The 26,291-nt window shown below is 47.3% G+C and overlaps 1 protein-coding gene across 1 annotated transcript; it reads right to left on the bottom strand.

The window, feature by feature from the left end:
• Positions 1-12,889: 12,889 nt before the first annotated feature.
• LOC137526069 (taste receptor type 2 member 4-like) lies at positions 12,890-13,783 on the bottom strand. The gene has a single exon (XM_068247282.1). It carries the CDS (start codon positions 13,781-13,783, stop codon positions 12,890-12,892), a length of 894 nt encoding a protein of 297 aa, XP_068103383.1.
• Positions 13,784-26,291: the final 12,508 nt, after the last annotated feature.

Here is a 26,291-nt window from a genome sequence, read left to right as displayed (position 1 = left end):
CAGCTGTACATGGTCGTGATGCAGCAGAAAAGGGGGCAGCAAAGCCTGGGCCGAGTCAGCGGACGCCATTGTCCAAATATTTTAAAGTTTCTGGTCCCCGTGTGGTGGTTGAGCAAATGGAACCTGACGTACTCATGGACATCATGACTTCCTCCCAGACCTCTACTGTGAGCACCACTCCAAGCAGTAGAAGCAGCAGCCAACATCCCACGCTTGTTGTGACATCCACCCCAGCACCCACTGGTCAGCAGCCCTCCCAGGATGACAGCGTTCTGTCCCTCAGTCCGGCATCTGGGAACCTGCTGATGCAAGAAGCACAGGACTTACTGGGGACTGATGTGGCAGAGATTGAGATCGGGCCACAATCACAAGCGTTGTTGAGTTCTGGTGATGAAGAAGAGGGGTCTGTGTCTGGGGATGTAGGGACAGAAGAGGAGGCGGGGGAGTCAGAGGAAGAGCTGGATTATGATGATGCTGCTGATGATGACGTTGTGGACCCTAACTATGTGCAGCCTGCTGAGTCCGTGGAAGAATGGTCAGAGCAGGATGACGAGTCACCTTGGCCTAGGCAAGGATATCGCCATATGTCAGGCAGGGGCAGGGGCATCGGCAGCAGTGGGCGTGGAGGAAGTAGACAGGACACTGCTTCAGCCGGCACCACCACCATGCAACCCCCGGCAACTACTACCACACATTGCTCCGCTGCACCCTCTGCTAGTGGGGGCCGCAGTAAATTAAAGTCACCAGTGTGGGATTGCTTTGAGGAATGTACTGATGACAAAAGGTATGCGGTGTGCAGGTTATGCAGCAAAAGATTGAGCCGTGGGAAAAGTCTGAGCAAGATGGGTACCTCATCCCTCCAGGGCCACCTGAGAAGCCGCCACTGCCGCGAGTATGCGGACTTTAAGAGGAAGCAGGCACTGCTGGCAGGGGTTCCTGAGAGCAGAAGGCCCACCAGCGCAGCAGCATCCTCCCTCCCTCAGGGTCGTGAATCCCCCACAGCAGCAGCAGCAGTAGTAGCACGCAAGCGCTCTTCCACCTCGGCTGCTCAGGACACAGACATTGAGGCTGGCAGCCAGTGTTCGTCTCTCTCCTCTGTCTCCCCTGCATCCCAGCGTCGTCAGACCCTGCTGAGCGACACCTTTCAGGGTCTGACCAAGCCTCTGCCTCCAAGCCACAGGCAGATCCGCAAACTAAATGGCTTGCTGGCCCGGGCCATGGCATCACAGCTGCTTCCCTACTCCCTGGTGCAGGAGGGGAGCGCCATGCGGACGCTGCTCCAATTTGGCATCCCCGAGTGGCAAGTCCCCAGTCGCCACTATTTCAGCAGGAGCGCGATCCCAGCACTCCACAAGTTTGCGGTGGAAAACGTGGCCCGTTCCCTGGACTACTCTGTGGGCAAGCGGGTCCACGTGACCATGGACTCGTGGAGTAGCAGATTTGGGACAGGTCGCTACCTGTCCTTTATGGCCCACTGGGTGACACTGATGGAAGGGAGGGAGGACAAGAGCGCATCAGCCCAGCTAGTGGTGCCACCACGCGGGATCAGGGGGGATGCAGAAGGGTCCTGTCACGACACTCCCTCAGCACCCGGAAAGCAAGCCCGCCTCGGCAGCAGCAGCGCCAAGCCTCGGCACTGCCAAGCCCTTTTAAAATTGGTGACCCTGGGGAAGGAGAGGCTTACGGCCACCAACGTCCTGGCCGCCCTCAGGAAGCAGGAGCGGAGGTGGCTGACCCCCAGAGGCCTGGAAGTGGGGTATGTGGCAGCCGATAACGGGGCCAACCTGGTGGCAGCAGTGCAGCAGGGAAACCTCCAGCACATCCCCTGCTTGGCCCACGTGCTCAATCTTGTGGTGCAGCGCTTCTTGCGCACCTACCAGGGGATGAGCGAGCTGCTGCAGGATGCCCGGGCGGTGGTACGCTATTTCCGCCTCTCAGCCACTGCCTCTGCACTCTTGTCCACCTTACAGCAGCAGTATGGAAGGCCACAACACCGGATGATCATCGACATGCCAGTTCGCTGGAATTCGACTCTGGCCATGTTGGAGCGGCTGTGTCAGCACAGGCTGGCTCTTAGGGCCTACATGCTAGACCCAAGTGTCCCCAGCAACCAGCAAGTCCCCATGATTACTGCCACTCAGTGGACACTGATGCAGCAAGTATGCCTGGTGCTGAGTCCCTTCCTGGAGGCAACCAAGATGGTCAGTGAGGAGCGGGCCTCTGTGTGCCAGTGGGTGCCCTTGGTTTGTCTACTGGAGCAGGCAATGGACAATTTAATTGAGCGTGGGGATGAAGCCCTGAGGCAGTTGGAAGAACAGGAGCAGATGGCAGCACAGTCCAGCTCAGAGGAGGGCTCACAGCAGGTAGTGGAAGAGTTGGAGGTCCCTAACCTGAATGTTGAGGAGGAGGAGGAGCAGAGTGCAGCAGGCGTTGTACGTGGATGGCGGTTTGAGGAGGACAACGACATGGCACAGGAAGAGGACAGGCATGCGTTATGGGACAATGGCGAGGACGAGGGAGATCTTGCTGGCAGGGCCCACTTGTTTCCCATGGCTGTGCACATGTTGCGCTGCCTTCGCAGGGACCCACGGGTGATCCAGATGCGTTCAAGGGAGGACATCTGGATTACCTTGATGCTTGATCCCCGTCTGAAGGGGAAGCTGGGAGACTTAATGACGCCATCCACCACCGAGCAACGCACAAGGGAGTTGAAGGAGGCCCTTGTGCGCAGACTACTGGAAGCATTCCCCCAGCCTTCCACCCCCACTGTAACTGCTCTGCCAAGCCAGCAAGAGGTGCCTGCCATTGCCACTAGCAGCACAACAACAACCAGCAGCAGCAGCAACTGGCGCCCCGGAGACCTGAAGAGCCTAAGCAAGAGCCTGTATGCAGTGCAGCAGCCCAGAACAGAGGTGCCCGCCACAGCATCCACCACCAACCAGCACAAGCAACGACTGACCACCATGGTTTCTGACTATATGGGGTCATCCAGCGGGCTCAATGACACCGACAGCCCCGTGGACCCCTTGGAGTACTGGGTCAAGAGACTGGACATCTGGAGCGAGCTTTCCCAGTACGCCCTGGAACTCCTATCCTGCCCTCCTTCCAGTGTCCTCTCAGAGAGATGCTTTAGTGCGGCCGGTGGCGTGGTCACAGAGAAGCGCTCTCGGCTCTCCCACGCCTCTGTGGACAAACTCACCTTCCTGAAAATCAACCAGGCTTGGGTGGAAGGTGAGTTTCTGGCCCCTATTGTCGGACACAGGGGGACATGAAGTGGCTGCTGCATGTGCTGTTGTTAACTATGCCTGCCTTTATAAAGACATTTACTACCTGCCTAGTGCCTACCTTGGTTAATTTTTTGGTGTTATGGTACTACTACCAGTAAGTTGCCATGGTCCTCCTTCTGAGCTGCTGAACTGACCGCCCGCTTTGTCCTCCTGACTCAGTCGCTACTACACTCTGCGTTCACACTGCCCGGGTCACCGGGTGCATTTAATTTTTTGGCCAGCACTATGACGCTGTGCTACTACTACTGTGCTGCTGCTGCTGAACTGACCGCCCGCTTTGTCCTCCTGACTCAGTCGCTACTACACTCTGCGTTCACACTGCCCGGGTCACCGGGTGCATTTAATTTTTTGGCCAGCACTATGACGCTGTGCTACTACTACTGTGCTGCTGCTGCTGAACTGACCGCCCGCTTTGTCCTCCTGACTCAGTCGCTACTACACTCTGCGTTCACACTGCCCGGGTCGCCGGGTGCATTTAATTTTTTGGCCAGCACTATGACGCTGTGCTACTACTACTGTGCTGCTGCTGCTGCTGAACTGACCGCCCGCTTTGTCCTCCTGACTCAGTCGCTACTACACTCTGCGTTCACACTGCCCGGGTCACCGGGTGCATTTAATTTTTTGGCCAGCACTATGACGCTGTGCTGCTACTACTACCACCAGTATGTTGCCGTGGTCCTTCTGTGCTGCTGAACTGACCGCCCGCATAGTCCTTCTCCTGACTCAGTCGCTACCACCACTGCACTCTGCGTTCACACTGCCCGTGTCCACTGACAACTCTGCTGCGATGTCATTGCTAATTGCTGCAAAAAAAAAAAAAAAAAAAAATTACAAAAACCTCTCTGGAGCCTTATTGCCGTCAGCCACTCATCCTCCTCCAGCGGTACCTTCGCCGCCAAGTGCCATTGGAACTCGCCTTCACCTCTTTGACTGCTTAACGCGTATATCCCTTTTTAAAACCACTTATTACCAATTAATAGCCCCATTTAAAGTGTTGATTTCACTTTAAAATCCATTTTCTCTAGAAAAATTTTTTTGGGGGGAATTTTTTATGTTGAAGTTATGTTGCCCCTTATCACCTCGATAATCCATGCTATTTGGGGGACTGTAGCATGTATGGGGGCTTTGTTATTAACGTTAAAAGAAAATCCGCCTCCGGGCGTGAATCCGCGCGTGATTACGCCATTCACGGGAAAAAATCCGCGTGGTTGCGTGGACGCGGACGAAATTTTTTTTTTGCAACCACGCGGATTTCCGAATTCGTGGATGAGACACATCCAAGCATCCCTGGTAGTCAGATAAAATCCCTGGATCAACACCACTGGGAATTACCTAGTAATTATAGCCATGGATGTCTCTCAGTGCAAGAAAAACATCCAAGCCCCCCTCAAATGCAGTTTTCCATAACTTCATGTGGCAATACATTCCACATTTTAATCACTCTTACTTTATTCACTCTTACTTTAAAAAGGAGCTGTGACCAAGGATTGAACTTCATCTCAATCGGTAGCTGATGCCCCGTTTCCCACAATTAATCTTTACCTTTTCTGAAACACATCATCAGGGGGCTCTGTATGGCTGATATTGGGGTGAAACCCCTCCCACAGTGTGATGTCAGCACCTAGGCACTGACATCACACTGTGGGAGGCTTGTTGCACTGTGGGAAATAACAGCTGTTTCCAACTGCCAAAAAGCAGTATCTCTTCCCACTGACATCACCTGCCAGCAGTTAAGATGTTGCCATGTGATACATTTCAGAATGTAAATCAGGGAGAGGAAAGATTTTACTATGGCCAATCACTGACTAAATCATTTATAAATAATGATTATAAAAATGAATGCACTTTTTTTTAATTATGTTATTTTCACTGCAGTTTTTCTTTAATCGACTCATATTTTATTCAGGTTCAGTGGAGTTAATCACATGATATATCCAGGGCTTGTTGTATGACATCCTTAACAGTAAGTTGTGCCTTTGGCTTTCATTTATTAGTGGATTGGCTTTATTGTGAGGGAGCAACAGATTACACTACAATAGAGTCTCGATATAGTAAAGTCTGATGTAGTAAACCTCAGGCTATAGTAAACTTAAGGTGCGTGCACACTTTTGACAAAGGTTGGCCAAGGGCATCAGAGCCAGAGCTGACGACACGCTGTGTTACCTGGCGGAGGTGACACGGAGGGATGATGAGCGGCGCACGAACAATGAGATAGGCCAACGATTTGCATTGCTGGGGGTGAGTAGATCCGCCGTTGGATTTGCTAGTAGGTTGGGGGTCGTACACACGCCTGATTATTTTCTGAGGTGGTCATTATTGGCCGCCTCAGCTGACTTAAAGAGGAACTCCAGTGAAAATAATGTGATAAAAAAAGTGCTTCATTTTTACAATAATTATGTATAAATTTAGTCAGTGTTTGCCCATTGTAAAATCTTTCCTCTCCCAGATTCACATTCTGACATGTATTACATGGTGATATTGTTACTGTGGGCAGGTTATGTAGCTGCATCTAGCTGTTCTGGCTGTTACAGACAGCTGTAAGCAACTATTTCCTGTCTGTGAACATTGTTACATTGTGGCAGTTTGCCCAGAGTACCGCAGTCCCAGAGCTTCTTGTGGGAGGGGTTTCACCACAATATCAGTCATACAGCGCCCTCTGATGGTCTGTTTGTGAAATGCAATAGATTTGTCATGTAAAAGGGGGTATCAGCTACTGATTGGGATAAAGTTAAATTCTTGGTCGGAGTTTCTCTTGCATGGGCTTATAGTCCTCAGGTCCCAACCATGCGACTGTATGAATATACAATGTATGACCAATTCTGATTAAGTAAACATCTGATAAAGTAAACTACTATGCCACATCCTTTGACATTTACTATAAGGGGATTTTACTGTATTATTGAGCGAAAAAAACTTTCAAGTATTGATGGGTAAAGTAAATCATTTATTATTAGCAGTTTTGCCAGAGTCGGTACAAGGTCCTCCAGCACTCAAGGCTGAGACACTAAAGTGCGCCCCTCCATCCCTCTCACCCCAGCTGGCACACACTGATTTATTTTAGACTAAGAGGCACCCCAGGGCCCCCAACACCTTAATCTCTAGTTATCTGACATGTATCCCGTTTTCTTATTTCTCTCTGCTTCAAACACAATATGGGAATGATAGCTGAGTGAGTTGTGTGCGCCCTCCTACACTGCGCCCTGAGGCTGGAGCCTCCCTTGCCTCTGCCTCAGCCCAACCCCAACCCTGAGTTCTGTGCTTTAGAACATCATCCAGTCAAAAAGAACATTGCAGCAAAGAGTCATAGAATGGATATTGTGGTTTCATCATGTTTATTTCACACCGATACATTGTTTAGTATAGAACAAAATAACTACATTTTACTAACACACACCATCCTTTAAAAGTACGAACACACCACCTACTGTATATAATATTATATATAGCAAAAAAAAGAAAAAGAGCAATCATATGGGCTCTGTAAATCCATATTTGATTTCATTTTATAGATCCTGGTTGGATAAATAACGTTGTAGTTGGGTAACTATTTATATGCCAGTGGCATTGCTAGGGATTAGAACCGTGGCATTCACCGGTATCTATTGCTGTGGTGCCCCGAATCTCAACTCCCCAAAGTGCCTGACTGCGCAGCATGCCAAACACTGGCAGCGCTATAATGTATATACCGCCACCATTGTTGTGGAGACTTTCCTCCTATCTATCTCTCCGCTGCTGTCACCACCTCTCACATGATGCTGGCACATGACTCCTGCCTGCATGTGAGTGAGCACCCGCCCACCGGCTCTGTTCCAGCCCACCGCGCTGCTGCTGCTGAACCTCTCAGCCTCCCATGAGAATGAATAAATAAAAATGTAAGGGGACCTCTCTACATTTATCAATTCCTTCTTGTTGTTACTTTTAATCATCCACCTGCAGTTGGCTGATGGTGTAATGGTTAAGGGCTCTGCCTCTGACACAGGAGACCAGGGTTCGAATTTCGGCTCTGCCTGTTCAGTAAGCCAGCACTAATTCAGTAGGAGACCTTTGGCAAGTCTCCCTTACACTGCTACTGCCAATAGAGCGCGCCCTAGTGGCTGCTGCTCTGCTCTGGCGCTTTGAGTCCGCAAGGAGAAAAGCGTAATATAAATGTTATTTGTCTTGTCTTGTCTTATCAATGCCTGGGAGCTGTGAGAGCTGCATTCCGACATCACTGCACTTTCATAATCATGCATGAAGTACTGATTGTGAAAGTGCAGTGATGTCAGAATGCAACTGTGAACGTGAGCCTGCCTGTCAGAAAAATCACTGCTCCCAGGCATTGCTGCAGAGGGATGATTAGTATGTGAATGAGGGCCCAGCACAGCATAATTCTGTACCATTTCCCTGCTGATAGTCCCTGTAATTGTTATTTTTGTTTGAAGTTGCAGAGAGTGTAGGGAAACTTGTTGTGAACTATCTGCAACTTTAAACAAAGGTAAACACTAGATGACACTCTCCCTCTCTCTCTCTCTCTCTAACTCTCTGTCTCACTCCCCCCTCTTTCTGTGTGTCTCTCTCTGTCTCCTCTCTCTCCTCTCTGCCCCCACTTTCTCTCTGTCTTTGGCAGGGCCGGTTCAAGTAACAATTGGGCTCTAGGGCAAAATTAACCTGGGGGCCCCTGACCAAAGAGCGTCATTAGAGGCCCTTTGTTGCAGCCAAATTTCCCTCCTGGGCCCCTGAGCTGGCTGCTGAACCTCCCCCAATCACCTCCCAACTTAACAGACTCTGCAAAGTCCCTGGGGAGCAACAGTTAAGATGGGGAAGGACAACTTGTGGGCCCCTACATGCTCTGGAGCCCTGGGGCAATTGCCCATTTTTTCCTATGGTAACTCCGGCCCTGGTCTTTGGGGATATCCCTTCTCTACTCTCTCTCTCTGCCCCGCTCTCTCTCCCCTCTCTCTTTCTCTCTCTGATTTCTCCCTTTCTTCTTCTCTACCCCCTCTCTCCCCTCTGTCTGTTCTCTCTTTCTCTCCCCTCTCTCTGCCTCCTCTCTCCCCTCTCTCTCTCTGCCCTCTCTCTCTCTACCATCTCCTCTCTCAGTGCCCCACTCTGTGCCCAATTGTATGTGTGTGTTTTGTGCTTCTCTATGTCTCTCTCTCCCTCCCTTCTCTCCTCTCTCTCCCCCTCCCCCTCTCTCTGCCCTCTCTGTGTCCCCTCTCTCTCTATATCTCTCTTTCTCTGTCCTTTCTCTCCCCCTCTCCCTCTCTCTGTCCCCCTCATTAATGTTACATCACTGTTAGTTTAATGTAATTTGGTCCCATCCACTACCACGTCCACTACATGCATGACCACGCCTAGTGCGCCGCAGGCCGTTGCCCCCTGGTGCCCATGGGTGCCCCGGATCTCCTAGGATCCTAGCAATGCCCCTGTTATATGCCCTTGGTTATGTTGATAAACTGGCTCATCCACTCCACCCAATGCTCATCATGTCCCTTCATTGGCTTCTTGTCCTCTTCAGAATTAAATTTAAAGGGATACTGTAGGGGGGTCGGGGGAAAATGAGCTGAACTTACCCGGGGCTTCTAATGGTCCCCCGCAGACATCCTGTACCCGCGCAGCCACTCACCGATGCTCCGGCCCCGCCTCCGGTTCACTTCTGGAATTTCTGACTTTAAAGTCAGAAAACCACTGCGCCTGCGTTGTCGTGTCCTCGATCCCGCTGATGTCATCAAGAGCACACAGCGCAGGCCCAGTATGGTCTGTGTCTGCGCAGTACACTCCTGGTGACATCAGCGGAAGCGAAAACACGGCAACGCAGGCGCAGTGGTTTTCTGACTTTAAAGTCAGAAATTCCAGAAGTGAACCGGAGGCGGGGCCGGAGCATTGGGGAGTGGCTGCGCCAACACAGGATGTCTGCGGGGGACCATTAGAAGCCCCGGGTAAGTTCAGCTCATTTTCCCCCGACCCCCCTACAGTATCCCTTTAAACTTCTCTGCCTGGCAAATAAATTCATCCACCAAACCTCCTCCTCGTACATCTTGAGTCTTAAACAAAAATATCCCCCTAATCATTTTCACTTTCCCATGCATCACTAGCTCATATGCAAGGCTCCAAGACTTCTCTAGAGCAGCCGCTACTCACTGGAAATTGCTTCAATCCCCTATCAGGCTTGCCCAACCTTCAACTCATTCAAGCAAGCCCTGAATATCCACTTGTTTATCCATACTGACCCTTCATCCCCGTAGTCCAAGATCTCTCTTCTGAATACACACGCCACTGCCTTCTGTGTTCTTATACCATTCCTCTTAGATTGTAAGCCTGTTTGGCAGGGCCCTCCTCCCCCATGTTTACTGCTTGCCATTGACCCCATCGCACCATGTGTCTTTCTTCTCCACCCATTTGTACATCCTACACCTTGCTTGTATACTGACCCTCTGTCTCGTAATATGTGACCTGTCTGTACCATTGTATAAAGTTTTCCCTATTTATTGTATAGTGTTAATGCTTTATAAATAAAACTAATACAAACTTTTATAATAATAATAATAATAATAATAATAATAATGGAACATTCATTAAAGTTGTGTAATACAAGTAAATAAAATGAAAAACATTCAGTAATTTATAGCAGGCTCTCAGATCTTGAAAAGATAACTCGTGGTTTGTTTCTGTGGACTCCTGCAATGTAAGTCTTGAACTATTGGTACAGTAAACTCTCTTTTAAAATGTTGTCAGAACTTTACTGTAAAAAGAGGAAAATAAGCAAGCTATGTGCTTGGTGAGTTTCTTTGAACTATAGTAGACTATAGTACACCTTATACTAGTGAATGCAGATAGACATATCATACATGGTATAGCATCTTCTCCTCATCTGGGTACTTTATGTAATATCCCTTTTTTTTAACTACCTAAAGACCACGTAATGCCAATGGGCGTGAACGTGGTGGCAGCCCCAGGACCGCCTAATGCCAATTGACATCTAGTCCTGGGGCGGGGTTTTTGCAGGAGATTGCGTGTACTGATGCGCGCGCAACTCCGCTTGGATGACGGCTACAATAAATATTTGCACCGACAAAAAAAAATTAAAATAAATAAACATCTAGGGAGCGATCAGAGCCCACTAACAGAAATGTCTGCTGGTGGGCAGAAAAGTGTGTGTGTGTCGGGGGGAATCACTTCTGTGCTGAGTTTTATGGCCCTGCAGCGAGGCTTTAAAGCTGCAGTGGCCTAAATTGCAAAAAATAGCCTGGTCACTAGGGGGTGTAAGCCTACAGTCCTCAGGTGATTATTATATCTTTTTTGTCCCCAACAAATGAAGTACACTTTTTGATTGGTCCATCTTTAGGTCTCCAACAAATCACTTAGTTGTATTCCACATTCCAAACAAATGAGGTTGAGGTTCTTCACAGAATACAAACAGACCATTGTCTTTTTTCAGAATATCATCATGTTCTCCACTTATGAGGTGTTGATACTGTATAGTACATTACAATTTCATGTAAATTCTTCATTATGTCATCATGTTTTCCTCATATGAATGTTGATACTGTTCACCACATAAAATGTCTATCTCCATTCTTCATTATGTCTTCATGTTCTCCTAAAATGAGGTGTTGATACTGTTCCACATTTTAGAGGTCCATATCGATTCCTCGTTAATATAATCCCTCATTGTACTATCATGTGCTTCACAAAAGTTGTACTAACCCTTTCCAGAACTTTCTTTTTTTTATTTCTATCCTTGACAACTTCACGTACATCCATAAAATGCATTTTTTTTCAACAATATACAATCTAATCTAGACCATTATACTTCTGGCCAAGCTGAGCTCCTTACTATAATCTGTTACATGTACCCTTACGTATTGCCCTGTTTCCTCCCTATTTCTTTGAATTACAAGCTAGCACGTTAGCACGTTCAATTGTGCATTTTGTGATTTTCTGGTTTTGACCTTTAATTTTTAAAAAATTCTAAATCTGATATAACAAAAAAGTGATGAGCACAAATTTTGCATAATCATAATTTTGCATTGTAATTCACATTTACGATGTGAAATCCCAATGCCAATTTTTGGGTACAATTGTAATTTGTTTTGTTTGTAAACATAACCAGGAACCATACTTTTCATAATTTTTGCGCAATTTTGTGTCGATCTTAGTGGTTACAAGCAAAGTCTGATACATGCTACCATCACCAAAATTACTATGTATGCTAAGGGGAATAGTGGGAACAAGGCAAACAATAATTTCTCAAAAAGACCCTGTAGTTTTTGATTGACTTTACAAAATGCAAAGGAAAAATGTTTTTTAAACTGTAATTTTTCTGAGTTTAAAAATCATTTGTTCTTTGCTTTTTAAGAATCGATTTTCTCAAAAACTACAAGGTCTTTTTTTATCTTTTATTTTTTTTTTTGCCTTGTTTTGCCTTGTCCCCACCTTCCTCCTTAATATACAGTACATAGCAATTTGCTAAATTTGGGGCTTTGCTACTATTTGCTACTAACCTCTAAATTGTGCACAAATTATGCAAAATTAACCAAAATTACAAATGTATTCCACAAAATCAGTTGAATGTCCAAATCGTAATTACATATGGCCGTAATTAGCAGATTACAATCTTCACTAGAAACAAATGTAATTTTTCTGCATTTCCGTCAACTTACATTACATGCAAATCACACATCGCATACACAAAAAATAATAATATTAATAAAAAAATCACTGCAGCATGATTTAAAAAAAGCAGAAAAAGCTGAAATCACGCAAAAAAAACAAACCTAAACACACACAAAAGCAAACCAAAACACACACACATAAAAAAACAAAATGTGGGTAAAAATTTGATGTCATTTAAATACATTTGATGTGTGACAATTTTACAATTCCACACAATGTACATGGATTCAAATAGTTGAGACAGGCCCCTAAGCAGGGGCATAACAATAGACCCTGCAAGGGATGCAGCTGCAGGGGGGCCCAGAAGCCGCAAGGGGCCCTGCCCTGAGAGATTGACAACTAAGGGCACAGAGAAAAAAAAACTTTCTGCTTTTTGCACAATTGTTCTAATCACTGCATCTGCTCAGCCACTGATAAGGAATCATATAAAGTTTTGCAGGCAAAGATTTGTAGACAATCCGTAATCAGTGTGTTCAACAGTATCTTTTGTACAGCACTGGTTTACCCCCAGCAAGAGGGGCTTACCACAATTGAAAGTTTTGCAGGGGGGCCCAGTGATTCCTAGTTACACCCCTGCGCCCTAAGCAGAGAGTAAGCAAACTTTTTGCCAGCTTCTGTTGATTATTATGAAGATTTGGGAAATCATTTTCAAAAATGTTCACAAACGAACACTTGTAGGTCAGTGGATGAGATACTGATCCACACTCGGACTGTGATTTCAAGTGATAGAACACTTTCATGCAAGATAAAGAAAGGTCTGCCAAATGCAACCGTACCACAGACAAAGCTACCTACATTAAAATGATTGCGTGGCTTCAACTTTATTTTCCTCAACACTCTACTGTTAAACTTGTGAGGGATATTTTGACAGCTTGCTATGTAAAAATATACTTACTTCTTCTACATATATAAACTCAATGAACACAATTTATGAACAGTAAGAAATATCATTCAGCTACATTTCTAAACCACAAAAAGGACTTCCTTAGTTTCGGATTTCCAACAATTGAAATCAGGGCTTGAGTGGAGGGGTAAAGAGCAACAACTGTCCAGCACATCATCTGCATACCGCTGGAAACTTCAAATGTGTAGACGAAAAGACCTATGTTTATCTGGAAAATTAGATCCATAATAACGCGGACAGTCATAGACCTTGAAGCCTGGACATGAGCTTTAAACTGGGGACAAGTGAACTGGGGCTGATTCTTCCTCATTCTTAAGATGTGCCTTAGTATAGACAGCACACTGAGTCCATTAGAGAGAAAAGTTAGAAGAAATGGTAGACAGCTTCCCACTATCACACTCAAGTAGACAGATGCATCGTTCCCTACAAGTAACTTGTTGCCAAAACCTTTGGTTGTATTTTTTAGGGCATTTAAGTGTTCTGTCCAGAAAAGTGGAAGGTTTATAGCGAAGGACGCAACCACCGATCCAACAAGCAACCAGTTGACTTTTGACAAGAACCATGTCTTCACCCGACAGATGATGTGATGGGTGAAATTCACCATGATGAAACAGCAGTAGATGGAGAGACAACTGGTATTCCAGAAAGTGGCATGAATCAGAAAGACTGTAAACATGAAGATGAATAAAATCATATCAAAGTCGAACTTCTGGTACTTGGTAAAGTAGTACAGGATGGTATCTGAAGTTATCATGAGCTGTAGCAAGGCACATATCACGGCTGTGGAGAAAAGGATTTTATCACAGATTCCAGTCCTTGCGTTCCTTGCCCAATCTCTAAGATTCACAGCGATGATGTACAAGTTTAGAGAGACCCCAGGGATGGCCATGATGACAGAAGTTATAAAGTAGTATAGTTTTTCCTTGAGATCTGCCATGATGAAAGTTCAACTTTTTTTTTCTTCTATAATGGCAGTGAGTATGCCCAATGGCTCCCAAGAGTAATGATTATGTCTCAATTCAGAACAGGGAAATAAATAACCAGACTGATGCAAATCTCATAATATCTGCTTTCAAGTTCTGAGCAATAAGATCCGCAGCCAGGATCACATTGAATGTGTTAGTCCAGCATCAGAAATAAGGGCGTTGCTGCATAGTCCACTGAGTACAGATTTGCTGTAGACGAATAGCATTGATGTTTGTTATTTGGATACATATTTCCCCTCATAAAGGACATTCTATTTGGACAGGCTCACAGTGAAAATAAGTGTTGTAGGATCAAAAATGCTGTAGCCTCCAGTGCTGGTCGTAATGGAAAAATCTACGCTTACGGATCATTACGCGTAATGTTAAGCTATTACGCATTACGCAATTACGGTTACGGCGTAGGAAATTATCTACGGTTCATCACTGTAATTACGCGTTAACTTACGCAGTTACGCGTAAGGATACCGTAATGTAGGCGCTTACACTACGATGTTACGCGTAGTGCCATAATACCCATTAATGCATATTTTTTGACGCATACGGACGATATGTACGCAATAGCTGTCAATGTGACAGCCGTCATTCGTATGCGTCAAAACGTACGCTTATATACTGAAGGGCGGGAGAAGATACTATTGGTTGCTTAGGATGTTGACTGATTGGCTACTCTTAGAAAAGGGGAGTTTTTACGTTGTAATTACGCGTAAAGTTACGCTTAAGTCTTCGTAAAATTACGCATACCTAGCAATTACGGTAGACAGTGTAATTACGATACCACTTAACTCCTTACGCGTAAATAATTACGCGTAAGACCGTAAGTTACGCGTAGCGCTTACGCGTAAATTTACATTGAATTGCGATGCGTAATTACGCTCATGCGTAATTTCGGCCCAGCACTGGTAGCCTCTCATAATGCCCCGGGCCTTCACAGTAGCCAATCAGAAGCTGAGAATGAGCAGGTACATGGAATTTTACTCTTGAAAAAACGTGGGCTGCAGGTAATATATTTGTGGTGACAAACATCCTATAAGACACCCATAAACGGATGTTTTTCAGCCATACGGATGTGCTGCCTTTTCTTCAATCTAGCAGTGCCGAGGAGGTAGCTTGGATGTTTTTGGTAAAAAGGAGGGAATCCTTTTTTTTGCACCACTTATTACCCCACTGAGCAGGGGATAATGCAGTACAGGGCTAGCCAGTGGTTTACAGGGCAGGATGCTGTGGGTGCCCTGCCCTGTGTGCCAGAGGGGAATCAGAGCATAATAGTGCGTGTCTGATACAGTGAGGGTATAGCTTCCAGGAGATGAAAGAGAGAGGTGAAAGGCGAATAGCACGCATAGTCCGCAGCAACAGAAGGGCAACAACACAACAAATTCCAGTTGAATTCAGTGCAGGTGCATCACAAAGCATATCTCAATGAACAACAAAACGGGCTTTGCAAAGGATGGGATTTAGCAGCAGGAGACTATCAAGAGTGCCTTTGGTATCACAGAAAAATAGGAGATGCCTGTTGTGGGCCTGTTGTGCTACTGTGCTTGATTGGTCTCAAATTGGTTTGAGGAACATTAATCAGAGTTTAACCTGCTTCCATGGTCAGCTCAGTCCCCTGACCTTAATCCTAATGTGCATTTGTGTGACAAAGTCAAAAGATCACTTCAAAGATTGGATATGCCACCATCCAATCTGACCCAACTGTGAGCTGCCTTTGTCAGCATGGGCCAACATTCCCCAGCAACGTTATCACCATCTTGTTGAGTCCATGCCAAAAAGAATATAACCTGTTATCAAGCTAAAGTGAGGACCAACTCAATATTACATTGTGTCTCTAATTTTTGCTCATTCAGAGTGGATAGATAAGTTGACAGACAGATAGATAGATGATAGATAGATGATAGTTAGATAGATAGATAGATAGATAGATAGATAGATAGATAGATAGATAGATACAGTGGCTTGCAAAAGTATTCGATCCCCTTGAAGTTTTTCTTCATTTTGTCACTTTACTGCCACAAACATGAATCAATTTTATTGGAATTCCACGTGAAAGACCAATACAAAGTGGTGTACACGTGAGAAGTGGAACGAAAATCATACATGATTCCAAACATTTTTTACAAATAAATAACTGCAAAGTGGGGTATGCATAAGTATTCAGCCCCCTGGGTCAATACTTTGTAGAACCACCTTTTGCTGCAATTACAGCTGCCAGTCTTTTAGGATATGTCTCTACCAGCTTTGCACATCTAGAGACTGAAATCCTTGCCCGTTCTTCTTTCCAAAACAGCTCCAGCTTAGTCAGATTAGATGGACAGCATTTGTGGACAGCAGTTTTCAGATCTTTCCACAGATTCTCGATTGGATTTAGATTTGGACTTTGACTGGGCCATTCTAACACATGGATATGTTTTGCTTTAAACCATTCCATTGTTGCCCTGGCTTTATGTTTAAGGTCGTTGTCCTGCTGGAAGGTGAACCTCCGCCCCAGTCTCAAGTCTTTTGCAGACTCCAAGAGGTTTTCTTACAATATTGCCCTGTATTTGGCTCCATCCATCTTCCCATCCACTCTGACCAGCTTCCCTGTCCCTGCTGAAGAGAAGTATCCCCAGAGCATGATGTTGCCACCACCATATTTGATAGTGGGGATGGTGTGTTCAGAGTGATGTGCAGTGTTAGTTTACCGCCACACATAGCGTTTTGCATTTTGGCCAAAAAGTTCCATTTTGGTCTCATCTGACCAGAGCACCTTCTTCCACATGTTTGCTGTGTCCCCCAAATGGCTTGTGGCAAACTGCAAACTTATGCTTTTCTGTTAACAATGGCTTTCTTCTTGCCACTCTTCCATAAAGGCCAACTTTGTGCAGTGCATGACTAATAGTTGTCCTATGGACAGCTTCCCCCACCTGAGCTGTAGATCTCTGCAGCTCGTCCAGAGTCACCATGGGCCTCTTGACTGCATTTCTGATCAGCGCTCTCCTTGTTTGGCCTTAGTAGGTTTACAGTTGTGCCATACTCCTTCCATGTCTGAATGATCGCCTGAAAAGTGCTCCGTGGGATGTTCAAGGCTTTGACAATCTTTTTGTAGCCTAAGCCTGCTTTAAATTTCTCAATAACTTTATCCCTGACCTGTCTGGTGTGTTCTTTGGACATCATGGTGTTGTTGCTCCCAATATTCTCTTAGACAACCTCTGAGGCCATCACAGAGCAGCTGTATTTGTACTGACATTAGATCACACACAGGTGCACTCTATTTAGTCATAAGCACTCATCAGGCAATGTCTATGGGCAACTGACTGCACTCAGACCAAAAGGGGCTGAATAATTACGCACACACCACTTTGCTGTGATTTATTTGTAAAAAATGTTTGGAGTCATGTATGATTTTTGTTCCACTTCTCACGTGTATACCACTTTGTATTGGTCTTTCACGTGGAATTCCAATAAAAGTGATGCATGTTTGTGGCAGTAATGTGACAAAATGTGGAAAACTTCAAGGGGGACGAATACTTTTGCAAGCCACTGTATTTCTATATAGATATTTCTATATATGTGTAATTAGCCACATGTATGTCTGTGTGCCTGTGTATGTTCTTCCTTCTTCAGTAAGCCAGCACCTATTCAGTAAGGTGTTCTTGGACGAGACTCCCTAACACTGACGTCCGTAACTATAATTTATGTTTACATTCTGTATTTACATCATAGGTATGGATTTTTAAAAATACATATAAATGTATATCAAGTTGGCAGGAGCCACCTAAGTTGCTCAGGGCACCCGCTTTTTGATCATGACAAACTCTTCTTCTCTTTGGCATGTAACATTGGTATGAGCCCACCTGCTTCTTGATTTCAACAAAATCTTAGTCTTCTCTTTGGCATGTAACATTAGCAGGAGTGCACCCTCTTCTTGATGACTAACTCTACTTCTCCTCTTTGGCACGTAATGTTGGAAGGACCGCGCCCACTTCTTGACCATGACAAATTCTTCTCCTTCTCATTGGCATGTAACCTTGGCAGTAGCATACCCGCTTCTTAATCATGGAGAACTCTTCTTCTACTTTATGGCTTGTAATGTTGGCAGGAGCACCCCCGCTTCTTGATCACAACAAAAAAAATCAGGAGACCATTACATGTTACAGTAACCAAGACAAGTTACACAGGGCACCCGCTTCTTTCTCATGTGGTAACAGCATAGGCTAGGGAACCTGGTTGTGGCTGGTGGGACCTCAGCATTAATTAGATTACATTATGACAGCAGTGGCCGGAGGAATTGGTAGTAGCAGAATAGGCCATGGAACCTTGTTGTGGGACCACAGCAATGATTAAATAAAATGATGACAACAGTGGCTGCAGGAGGAGTTGTTGATTTCAGAATAGGCTGTGGAACCTAGCGGTGGGTCTACAGCATTAATTAAAAGAAATTATGACATCAACAGTAAGAGGACTTGTTGGTATCAGAATAGACTTCGGAACTTTATGGTGGGACCACCACAATAATTAAATAAAATTATGGCAACGGCGGCTGCAGGAGTAGTTGTTGATATCAGAATAGGCCGTGGAATTTGGTGGTGGGATCAAAGCATCAATTCAATGAAATTATGACAGCAGCTGCAGCAGCAGGAGTTGTAGGTATCAGAAAAGACTGTGGAACCTTGCGGTTGGACCACAGTAATAGTTAAATAAAATGATAACGGGGCAGAAGGAAGAGTTGTTTGTATCAGAATAGAGTGTGGGAGCTGGCAGTGGGACCACAACAATAATTAAATAAAATTATGACAACAGTGGCAGCAGGAGGAGTTGTTGGTATCAGAATATGACGTGGAACCTGGCAGTGGGACCACGGCATTATTTAAATGAAATTATGACCGCAGCAGCAGGAAGAATTTGTGGTATCAGAATAGGGTGTGGGACCTGACAGTGGGAACCTAGCATTAACCAATGAAATTATGACAGCAAAGACATTATCAGCACTGCCAAACCAATTAGCAAGTCTGTAAAAGTCTGGCATGCAATGGCCTTCTTCAAGCTCCAAGAATGTTTGAGAATACAGACTGGAATATATTCTCTCATCAAACAGACCTGGAGACATATACTTCCCCTGTATTGTCATGTGTGTATTGTCAACTGTGTGTATACCATCACTGTCAACAAAATAATTACTGTTTACCCAAATTAGAAATCATTGATGACCAGCACACTTAAACAACTAAGCAGGAATAGAAATATATATATACATTAAAAAGTACCTAAGGTAACTAGAGATGGGCCGAATGGTTCGCCGGCGAATGGTAGTGTTGGGCGAACACCTAGATGTTCGGGAATGTTCGCCGAACATGGCCGCGATGTTTGGCATGTTCGGGCCGAACCCCGAACTCCCCGAACATCCCGCTTTTGGGGGCCCTATGGGGTTGCAGGCATAAGGGGGGAGCATGCCCCGATCGCAGGGGGGGGGGTCGGAAATTCCCCCCACCCCCTCCGCTAGCGCTCCCCCCTCTGCCCGCTTCCCCATACAAAAGTTTAAGGAAAGTAAAATAATACCGGTGGTAGTGGCTGGCAGTGGCACTGTGAAGTGAGTCAGGAGGAGGAGTCCGGAGAGTGACGCGTTGAGGGAGGCCGGGCAGCGGGCGGTTCAGCGGTAGTACCCTTGTGGTACTTCCGCCCTTTCTCTGACCTCACGTCCTCTGCATACGAGGGTACGCGTCACGCGTACCCTCGTATGCGTCATCACGCAGAGGACATGAGGTCAGAGAAAGGGCGGAAGTACCACAAGGGTACTACCGCTGAACCGCCCGCTGCTCGGCCTCCCTCAACGCGTCACTCTCCGGACTCCTCCTCCTGACTCACTTCACAGTGCCACTGCCAGCCACTACCACCGGTATTATTTTACTTTCCTTAAACTTTTGTATGGGGAAGCGGGCAGAGGGGGGAGCGCTAGCGGAGGGGGTGGGGGGAATTTCCGACCCCCCCGCGATTGGGGCATGCTCCCCCCTTATGCCTGCGACCCCATAAGGGGGCCGTATTCGGCCGAACAGGGCCCTGTTCGGCCGAACAGGGGCCCTGTTCGGCCAGGCATTGAGCTGTTCGGGCGAACCCGAACAGTTTGGCCGAACACCACCAGGTGTTCGGCCGAACTCGAACATCACCCGAACAGGGTGATGTTCTGCAGAACCCGAACAGTGGCGAACACTGTTCGCCCAACACTAGCGAATGGTTCCAGGCGAACTTTGGGTGGTTCGCGTTCGCCGGCGAAGGCGAACTTTCCCGGAAGTTCGATTCGCCCCATAATGCTCCATTAGGGTCAACTTTGACCCTCTACATCACAGTCAGCAGGCACATTGTAGCTAATCAGGCTACACTCAGTCCTGGAGCCACTCCCCCCCCCCCTTATATAAGGCAGGCTCCGACGGCCATTACTCACTCGTGTGCCTGCAATAGTGAGAGTAGGGCGAGCTACTTCAGACTGTTTCTCCTAGGGAAAGATTAGTTAGGCTCTTGGCTTGTTAGCTTGCTCCTGGCTGAATCTTATTGCTATAACAGCACCCAGCAACAGCTCTTTTCAGAGCTAATCCTGTTCTTGTGATTTTTTTTTCTGTGTGTGTGTCACTGACTGACACTTGTGTTGTATAGACAGCTTTTGTAATTCATACTGTGTGCCAGTGCCAGGGCCAGCCCAGGACAATCACAATCACACACCTGTGTCAGCTGCACATTGTGCAATACCTATTACTGCACTTGTTGTTGCAGCTGACAGATTAGCTGTTTCAATAATCAGCCTGTGTGGCCGCGGGCTTGTGATCCAGTGCCGCTCCTTCCCGCTCGCTAACCTGCCCGCACAATGTAAACACAGATGATCCTCCATAAGGTTGCTTTGGCTTGCAGGGCTGCCTGGATTCAAACAAATAGCTGCAGATAAATAGCCATGCTTCCTTCATCAGAGCGATGAGTGAGTTCCCAGTGACGCGCCGTGTACAGGAAGTGAATGGTGATGTCATTTCCTGTATTTGAATTACACGGCACGTCACTGGGAACTCACTCATCGCTCTGATGAAGGAAGCATGGCTATTTATCTGCAGCTATTTGTTTGAATCCGGGCAGCCCTGCAAGCCAAAGCAACCTTATGGAGGATCATCTGTGTTTACATTGTGCGGGCAGGTTAGCGAGCGGGAAGGAGCGGCACTAGATCACAAGCCCCGCGGCCACACAGGCTGATTATTGAAACAGCTGATCTGTGGAGAGTCATGGAGGAGAGTACAGCCGGAGGCGCTTTGACAGGGAGTTTGCAGAAAGCATGAGCAGGTTGAATGGTCGGGTAGGACTCACTGGCACAAGAACCCAGCAGGCAGAGGCAGCTAACTGCAGCTCAGCCGACAGCATGGCCTGCCTCGGAGCACTTTCTGCTGTGCAGAGACCATGATCACACGGCAGCTGTTTGTTCCTTCCCCCCTCCCCTGCGAGGACTCCAGACAGCGAAGCACGGAGGAAGGGGAGGGTGCTCAGCCTAATGCGACACTTCAGCACACATGGGGAGATGCAGTGCAGCCTTCACTGGCTGCAGCAGGAAGCTGGAGAATCCGATGTACCTGTGTCTCTGCTGACCCTGGCCTGCATGCATGCACGTGAGTACCTGCTGACAGTCCCTCTCCCACAGCATTACACGTCCCATTTGTCCACTTCGACTCTCTAGAGGTACCACTGCCCCCAGCAAGCCCTTCTCCCTTCAATAGAGGTACCACATATCCCAGCAAGTCCCCCCTTTATACAGGTACTACTGCTGCCAACATGCCCCTCTCCCTCCATAGAGGCACCACAGCTCCCAGCATGTTTCACCCTTCCATAGACAAACCACAGATCCCTGCATGCCCCTCATGCTCCACATAGTATTGTTTTCCCTCAGGGCCCCAGAGCCAGCTGGCATACCACCTGGTCCCCTCCAAAGTGAATAGTGAGCCCCCGACAGCTTCTGAGTTTTCACAGCGGTGCACACAGACATCTGTCCGGCTGGTGCACTCCTCTGCATGCTTTGTGACCACTTGAATATGTACATTCTGTCAGGTCACAAAGATGAAGCACACAGAGGAGCAAGTCAGGTGAGTGCGTTCCACTGAAAATGTTCTGTAAGGGCCCTGAGGGACCACTATTCACACTGGAGGAGGCCTGGGGGCCCAGCAGCCATCTCTGAGGCCCTGGGAGACGACCCAATACTATATGGGAAGTGTCGGGCCTCTATGGAAGAGGTGCATGCTGGGAGCTGTGGTGCCTCTATGGAGGGAAGGAGCATGCTGGGAGCTGTGGTGCCTCTATGGAGGGAAGGAGCATGCTGGGAACTGTGGTGCCTCTATGGAATGGGAGGATAGTCCAGGGGATTACTGTATCTTCCTATACACCACCATTCCAGTGCTGCGTTCCTTTCTGGTTGAATAAGTTTTTCAGTAAGCAAGCGAGCGTGGGCGAGTGTACCTGTACTGGGCATGTGCAAGTAAGGTCTGCACATGCCCAGTAAAATGAAGTGCATGTGCACACACAGGGTAAAAAACAAAACCTTGCATAAGTGCCTTAGTTCTACCGGGCATGCGCAGACCATACTTGCGCGTGCTCAGTGCGGTCACTCTCGCCCACGCCTTTGCTTACACAATGAAGAAACCTATTTGAGCTGAGAGGCCAAGTGCTAGAACGGTGGGATGTAAAAAGTTGTCTGTAGTATTTTCAGGCTCTGTTTTCTGGGGGAGGGGGTTGGTGAAATTTGAGTATTGGTATGTGTAAGAGGCGAAGGGGGGGGGGGGGGCGCTGGTGACAGATGGCCTAGGGCGGTAAAAAGTATAAATCCCGCCCTTCATATACCTAGCTGTTGTGTTCAGTGAAACCACCTCATCACAGCATATACCTGACTGTTGTGTTCAGTGAAACCACCATCACAGCATATACCTACCTGTTGTGTTCAGTGAAACCACCTCATCACAGCATATACCTGACTGTTGTTTTCAGTGAAACCACCATCACAGCATATACCTACCTGTTGTGTTCAGTGAAACCACCTCATCACAGCATATACCTAGCTGTTGTGTTCAGTGAAACCACCTCATCACAGCATATACCTGACTGTTGTGTTCAGTAAAACCACCATCACAGCATATACCTAGCTGTTGTGTTCAGTGAAACCACCTCATCACAGCATATACCTGACTGTTGTGTTCAGTGAAACCACCATCACAGCATATACCTAGCTGTTGTGTTCAGTGAAACCACCTCATCACAGCATATACCTGACTGTTGTGTTCAGTGAAATTACCATCACAGCATATACCTAGCTGTTGTGCTAAGTGAAACCACCTCATCACAGCATATACCTTTACCTAACTGTTGTGTTGAGTGAAACCACCTCATCACAGCATATACCTGACTATTGTGTTCAGTGAAACCACCTCATCACAGAATATGCCTGACTGTTGTGTTCAGTGAACCCACCTACCTACGTAAGTGCACGCAGTGTGATATACCACTCTTTGCATACCTGTTAACTGCTGCACCTGTGTGACTGCACATTGTATTAGGCAAATCAGTGCATACCTTTTTCACTTCACCCCCCCCCCCCCAATATGGACAAAACGGACAAAACAGGTAGAGGAAAAGGTAGAGCAAGACCCAGAGGAAGGCCACCTGGCAGGCGTGCGCAAGGTCGTGATGATGTGATTTCGTGCGGCCCTGGCCCAAAGTACTGTGCTCAGAAAAATGCACGTCCCATCACTTCCCAAGATTGTCAGGGCGTGGTTGACTTTTTAACACAGAACACCTCATCTCCCGCAGCCACCAGCGCTACTACAAGCACCACATCCGCTGCACTTCGCAGGAGTTATTTGGTGTGGAAATCACTGATTCACAGCCAATACTGCTACAACAAGATGAAGGAGCTAAGCAAGTTGCACCGCCTCATACGTCTGAGTTAGGTGGTGATAGTATGAACGTACCGTGTGAGGAGGGGGATGATGAAACACCTGGTGTTGGTGCAGTTTTGGAGGTGTCTAAGGAAAGCGAAGCTGAGCAGGATGATTATGATGACAATTATACGGATGCCACGTATGTTCCCAATAGAGGAGATGACCAGGGGGATGGTTCAGATGGGGAGTCAGAGAGGAGTAGGAGGAGATGAGTGCCTGAAAGAAGCAGAGGGAGCTCTTCTTCAGAAACAGCTGATGGCAGTGTCCGGCGCCATGTATCGCCAGCTATGGACAGCCAGCCAACATGCCCTTCAATTATTATTATTATTATTATTATTATTTATTGTATTTATAAAGCGCCAACATATTACGCAGCGCTGGACAATAAATATATACAATGATACAAGGATGACATACATAGGGTTATACACATAGAACAAAGTTATACATACAAATTGTACAAAATACATGATCATGCAATATGGGCTGGTTAGGTAGGCCCAGTAATACAAGTACAGGCTGTCATAGGACAGGAGCACATGATCCTGTAGATTACACTAGGGAGTGGAGGACCCTGCCAGAGGCTTACAATCTAAAGGGAGGGGTGGAAACACTAGGGGGGGCTGTTAAATATTCCTTAGAGAGTTACTGTGTGGTAGGAGGTGGGTAGGCCATCATAAAGAGGTGGGTTTTGAGGGCTTGCTTGAATGTGTTGAAAGAGGGAGCAAGTCTGATGGGTGGTGGAAGGGCATTCCAGAGGGTGGGGGCAGCTCTTGAGAAATCCTGGAGGCGGGCATGGGAGTGTGAAATGCGCGGGGTGGTGAGGCGAAGGTCGTTGGAGGAACGGAGGGGGCGACCTGGTGTATACTTGTGAACAAGCTGCGAGATGTAGGTAGGGCATGTTTTGTGCACAGATTTATACGCCAGGCATAGAATCTTGAAACTTATCCTGAGACGGATAGGGAGCCAGTGCAGGGATTCACAAAGGGGAGATGTGGATGCAGAGCGGTGCGAAGAATGGATGAGTCTTGCAGCCGCGTTCATCACTGATTGAAGGGGGGCAGTGCGTTTCAGGGGGAGGCCAGAAAGGAGTGAGTTACAGTAATCAAGGCGGGAGATGATGAGGGCATGGATGAGCAGTTTGGTCGTGTCCGGGGTTAAGAATGGGCGGATCTTGGAGATATTACGGAGGTGGAAATTGCAGGCTCTTGTGATGTTTTGGATGTGTGGGATGAAGGAGAGGTCAGAGTCCAAGGTGACACCCAGGCAGCGGGCCTGGGAGGTAGGGAGAATGGTTGTGTTGTCGATTGTGAGGTGGAAACCTGGGATGGGTGCAGCAGCATGGGGTGGAAGGATCAGGAGCTCAGTTTTGTCTAGGTTAAGCTTTAGGAACCTAGCTGACATCCAGGAGGAAATTGCTGAGAGACACGAGGAGACCTTGTTTATGGTGGTGGCTGAGAGATCGGGGGTATGGAGGTAAATCTGAGTGTCATCTGCATAAAGGTGGTAATTGAAGCCCAGGGAGGAGATAAGCTTGCCAATTGAGGAAGTGTATATGGAGAAAAGAAGGGGGCCTAGAACAGAGCCCTGGGGGACCCCAACTGAAAGGGGGGCAGGAGTTGAGGAGGAGCCATTGAAGGAAGTGGTGAAGGAGCGATTGGATAGGTAGGAGGAGATCCAGGCCAAGGCAAGCCCATGGATGCCCATGGACTGTAGTGATTGGAGGAGGAGGGAGTGGTCAACAGTGTCAAATGCTGCAGAGAGGTCAAGGAGGAGCAGGATGGAATAACTGCCTTTGGCCTTGGCAAGGGTAAGGTCGTTGACCACCTTGGCGAGGGCTGTTTCAGTTGAGTGCGCAGGTCGGAATCCAGACTGTAGGGGGTCAAGTAGGGCATTGGTGTTGATGTATTGGGTAATGCGCTGGTGGACTAGGCGTTCAAGGAGTTTAGAAGCATAGGGAAGGAGGGAGATTGGGCGGTAGTTTGAGGGTAGGGATGGGTCGAGTGAGGGTTTTTTCAGCAGGGGAAGCACAGTGGCCTGTTTGAATGCTTTGGGGAAGATGCCTGTGGAAAGGGAGAGATTGAACAAGGAGGTGAGGACTGGGGCCAGGTCAGAGAAGTGGGGACGAAGAGTATTCGCGGGTACCGGATCACAGGGAGAGGATGTGGGGGGGGAAGCCACTAGCAGCAGGCTGACTTCATCAATGGTGGCAGGAGCAAAAGAGGCGAGGGGTGGATGAGACAAGGGAGCCGCTGGGAGGAAAGGCAAGGGGACAACCTGAGACGCATTGGTAAGGGAGGGATGGAGGAGGGAAATTTCATTGCGTATTGTTGCAATTTTAGTGGTGAAGTGGTTGGCAAGGTCATTGGCTGAGAGGGAGGAGCTGGGAGGGGGAGGAGTGGGGTTGAGGAGGGAATTGAAGGTAGCAAAAAGCTGTCGAGGGTTGGAAGCTTGGGTTACAATCAGTGCTGCAAAGTACCTTTGTTTAGCCTCGGAGAGGGCAGTGTGGAAGAGTAACAGTTTGGCCTTATAA

This window comes from Hyperolius riggenbachi, chromosome 7, assembly GCF_040937935.1.
Source record: "Hyperolius riggenbachi isolate aHypRig1 chromosome 7, aHypRig1.pri, whole genome shotgun sequence".
NCBI lineage: Eukaryota > Metazoa > Chordata > Amphibia > Anura > Hyperoliidae > Hyperolius > Hyperolius riggenbachi.
The sequence above is the reverse complement of the archived record's forward strand: the minus strand, read 5'-3'. Positions and strand labels throughout refer to the sequence as shown.

Coding starts and splice junctions, on each gene's coding strand:
- LOC137526069 (XM_068247282.1), bottom strand. CDS start 13,783: ATGGCAGATCTCAAGGAAAAACTATACTACTTTATAACTTCTGTCATC.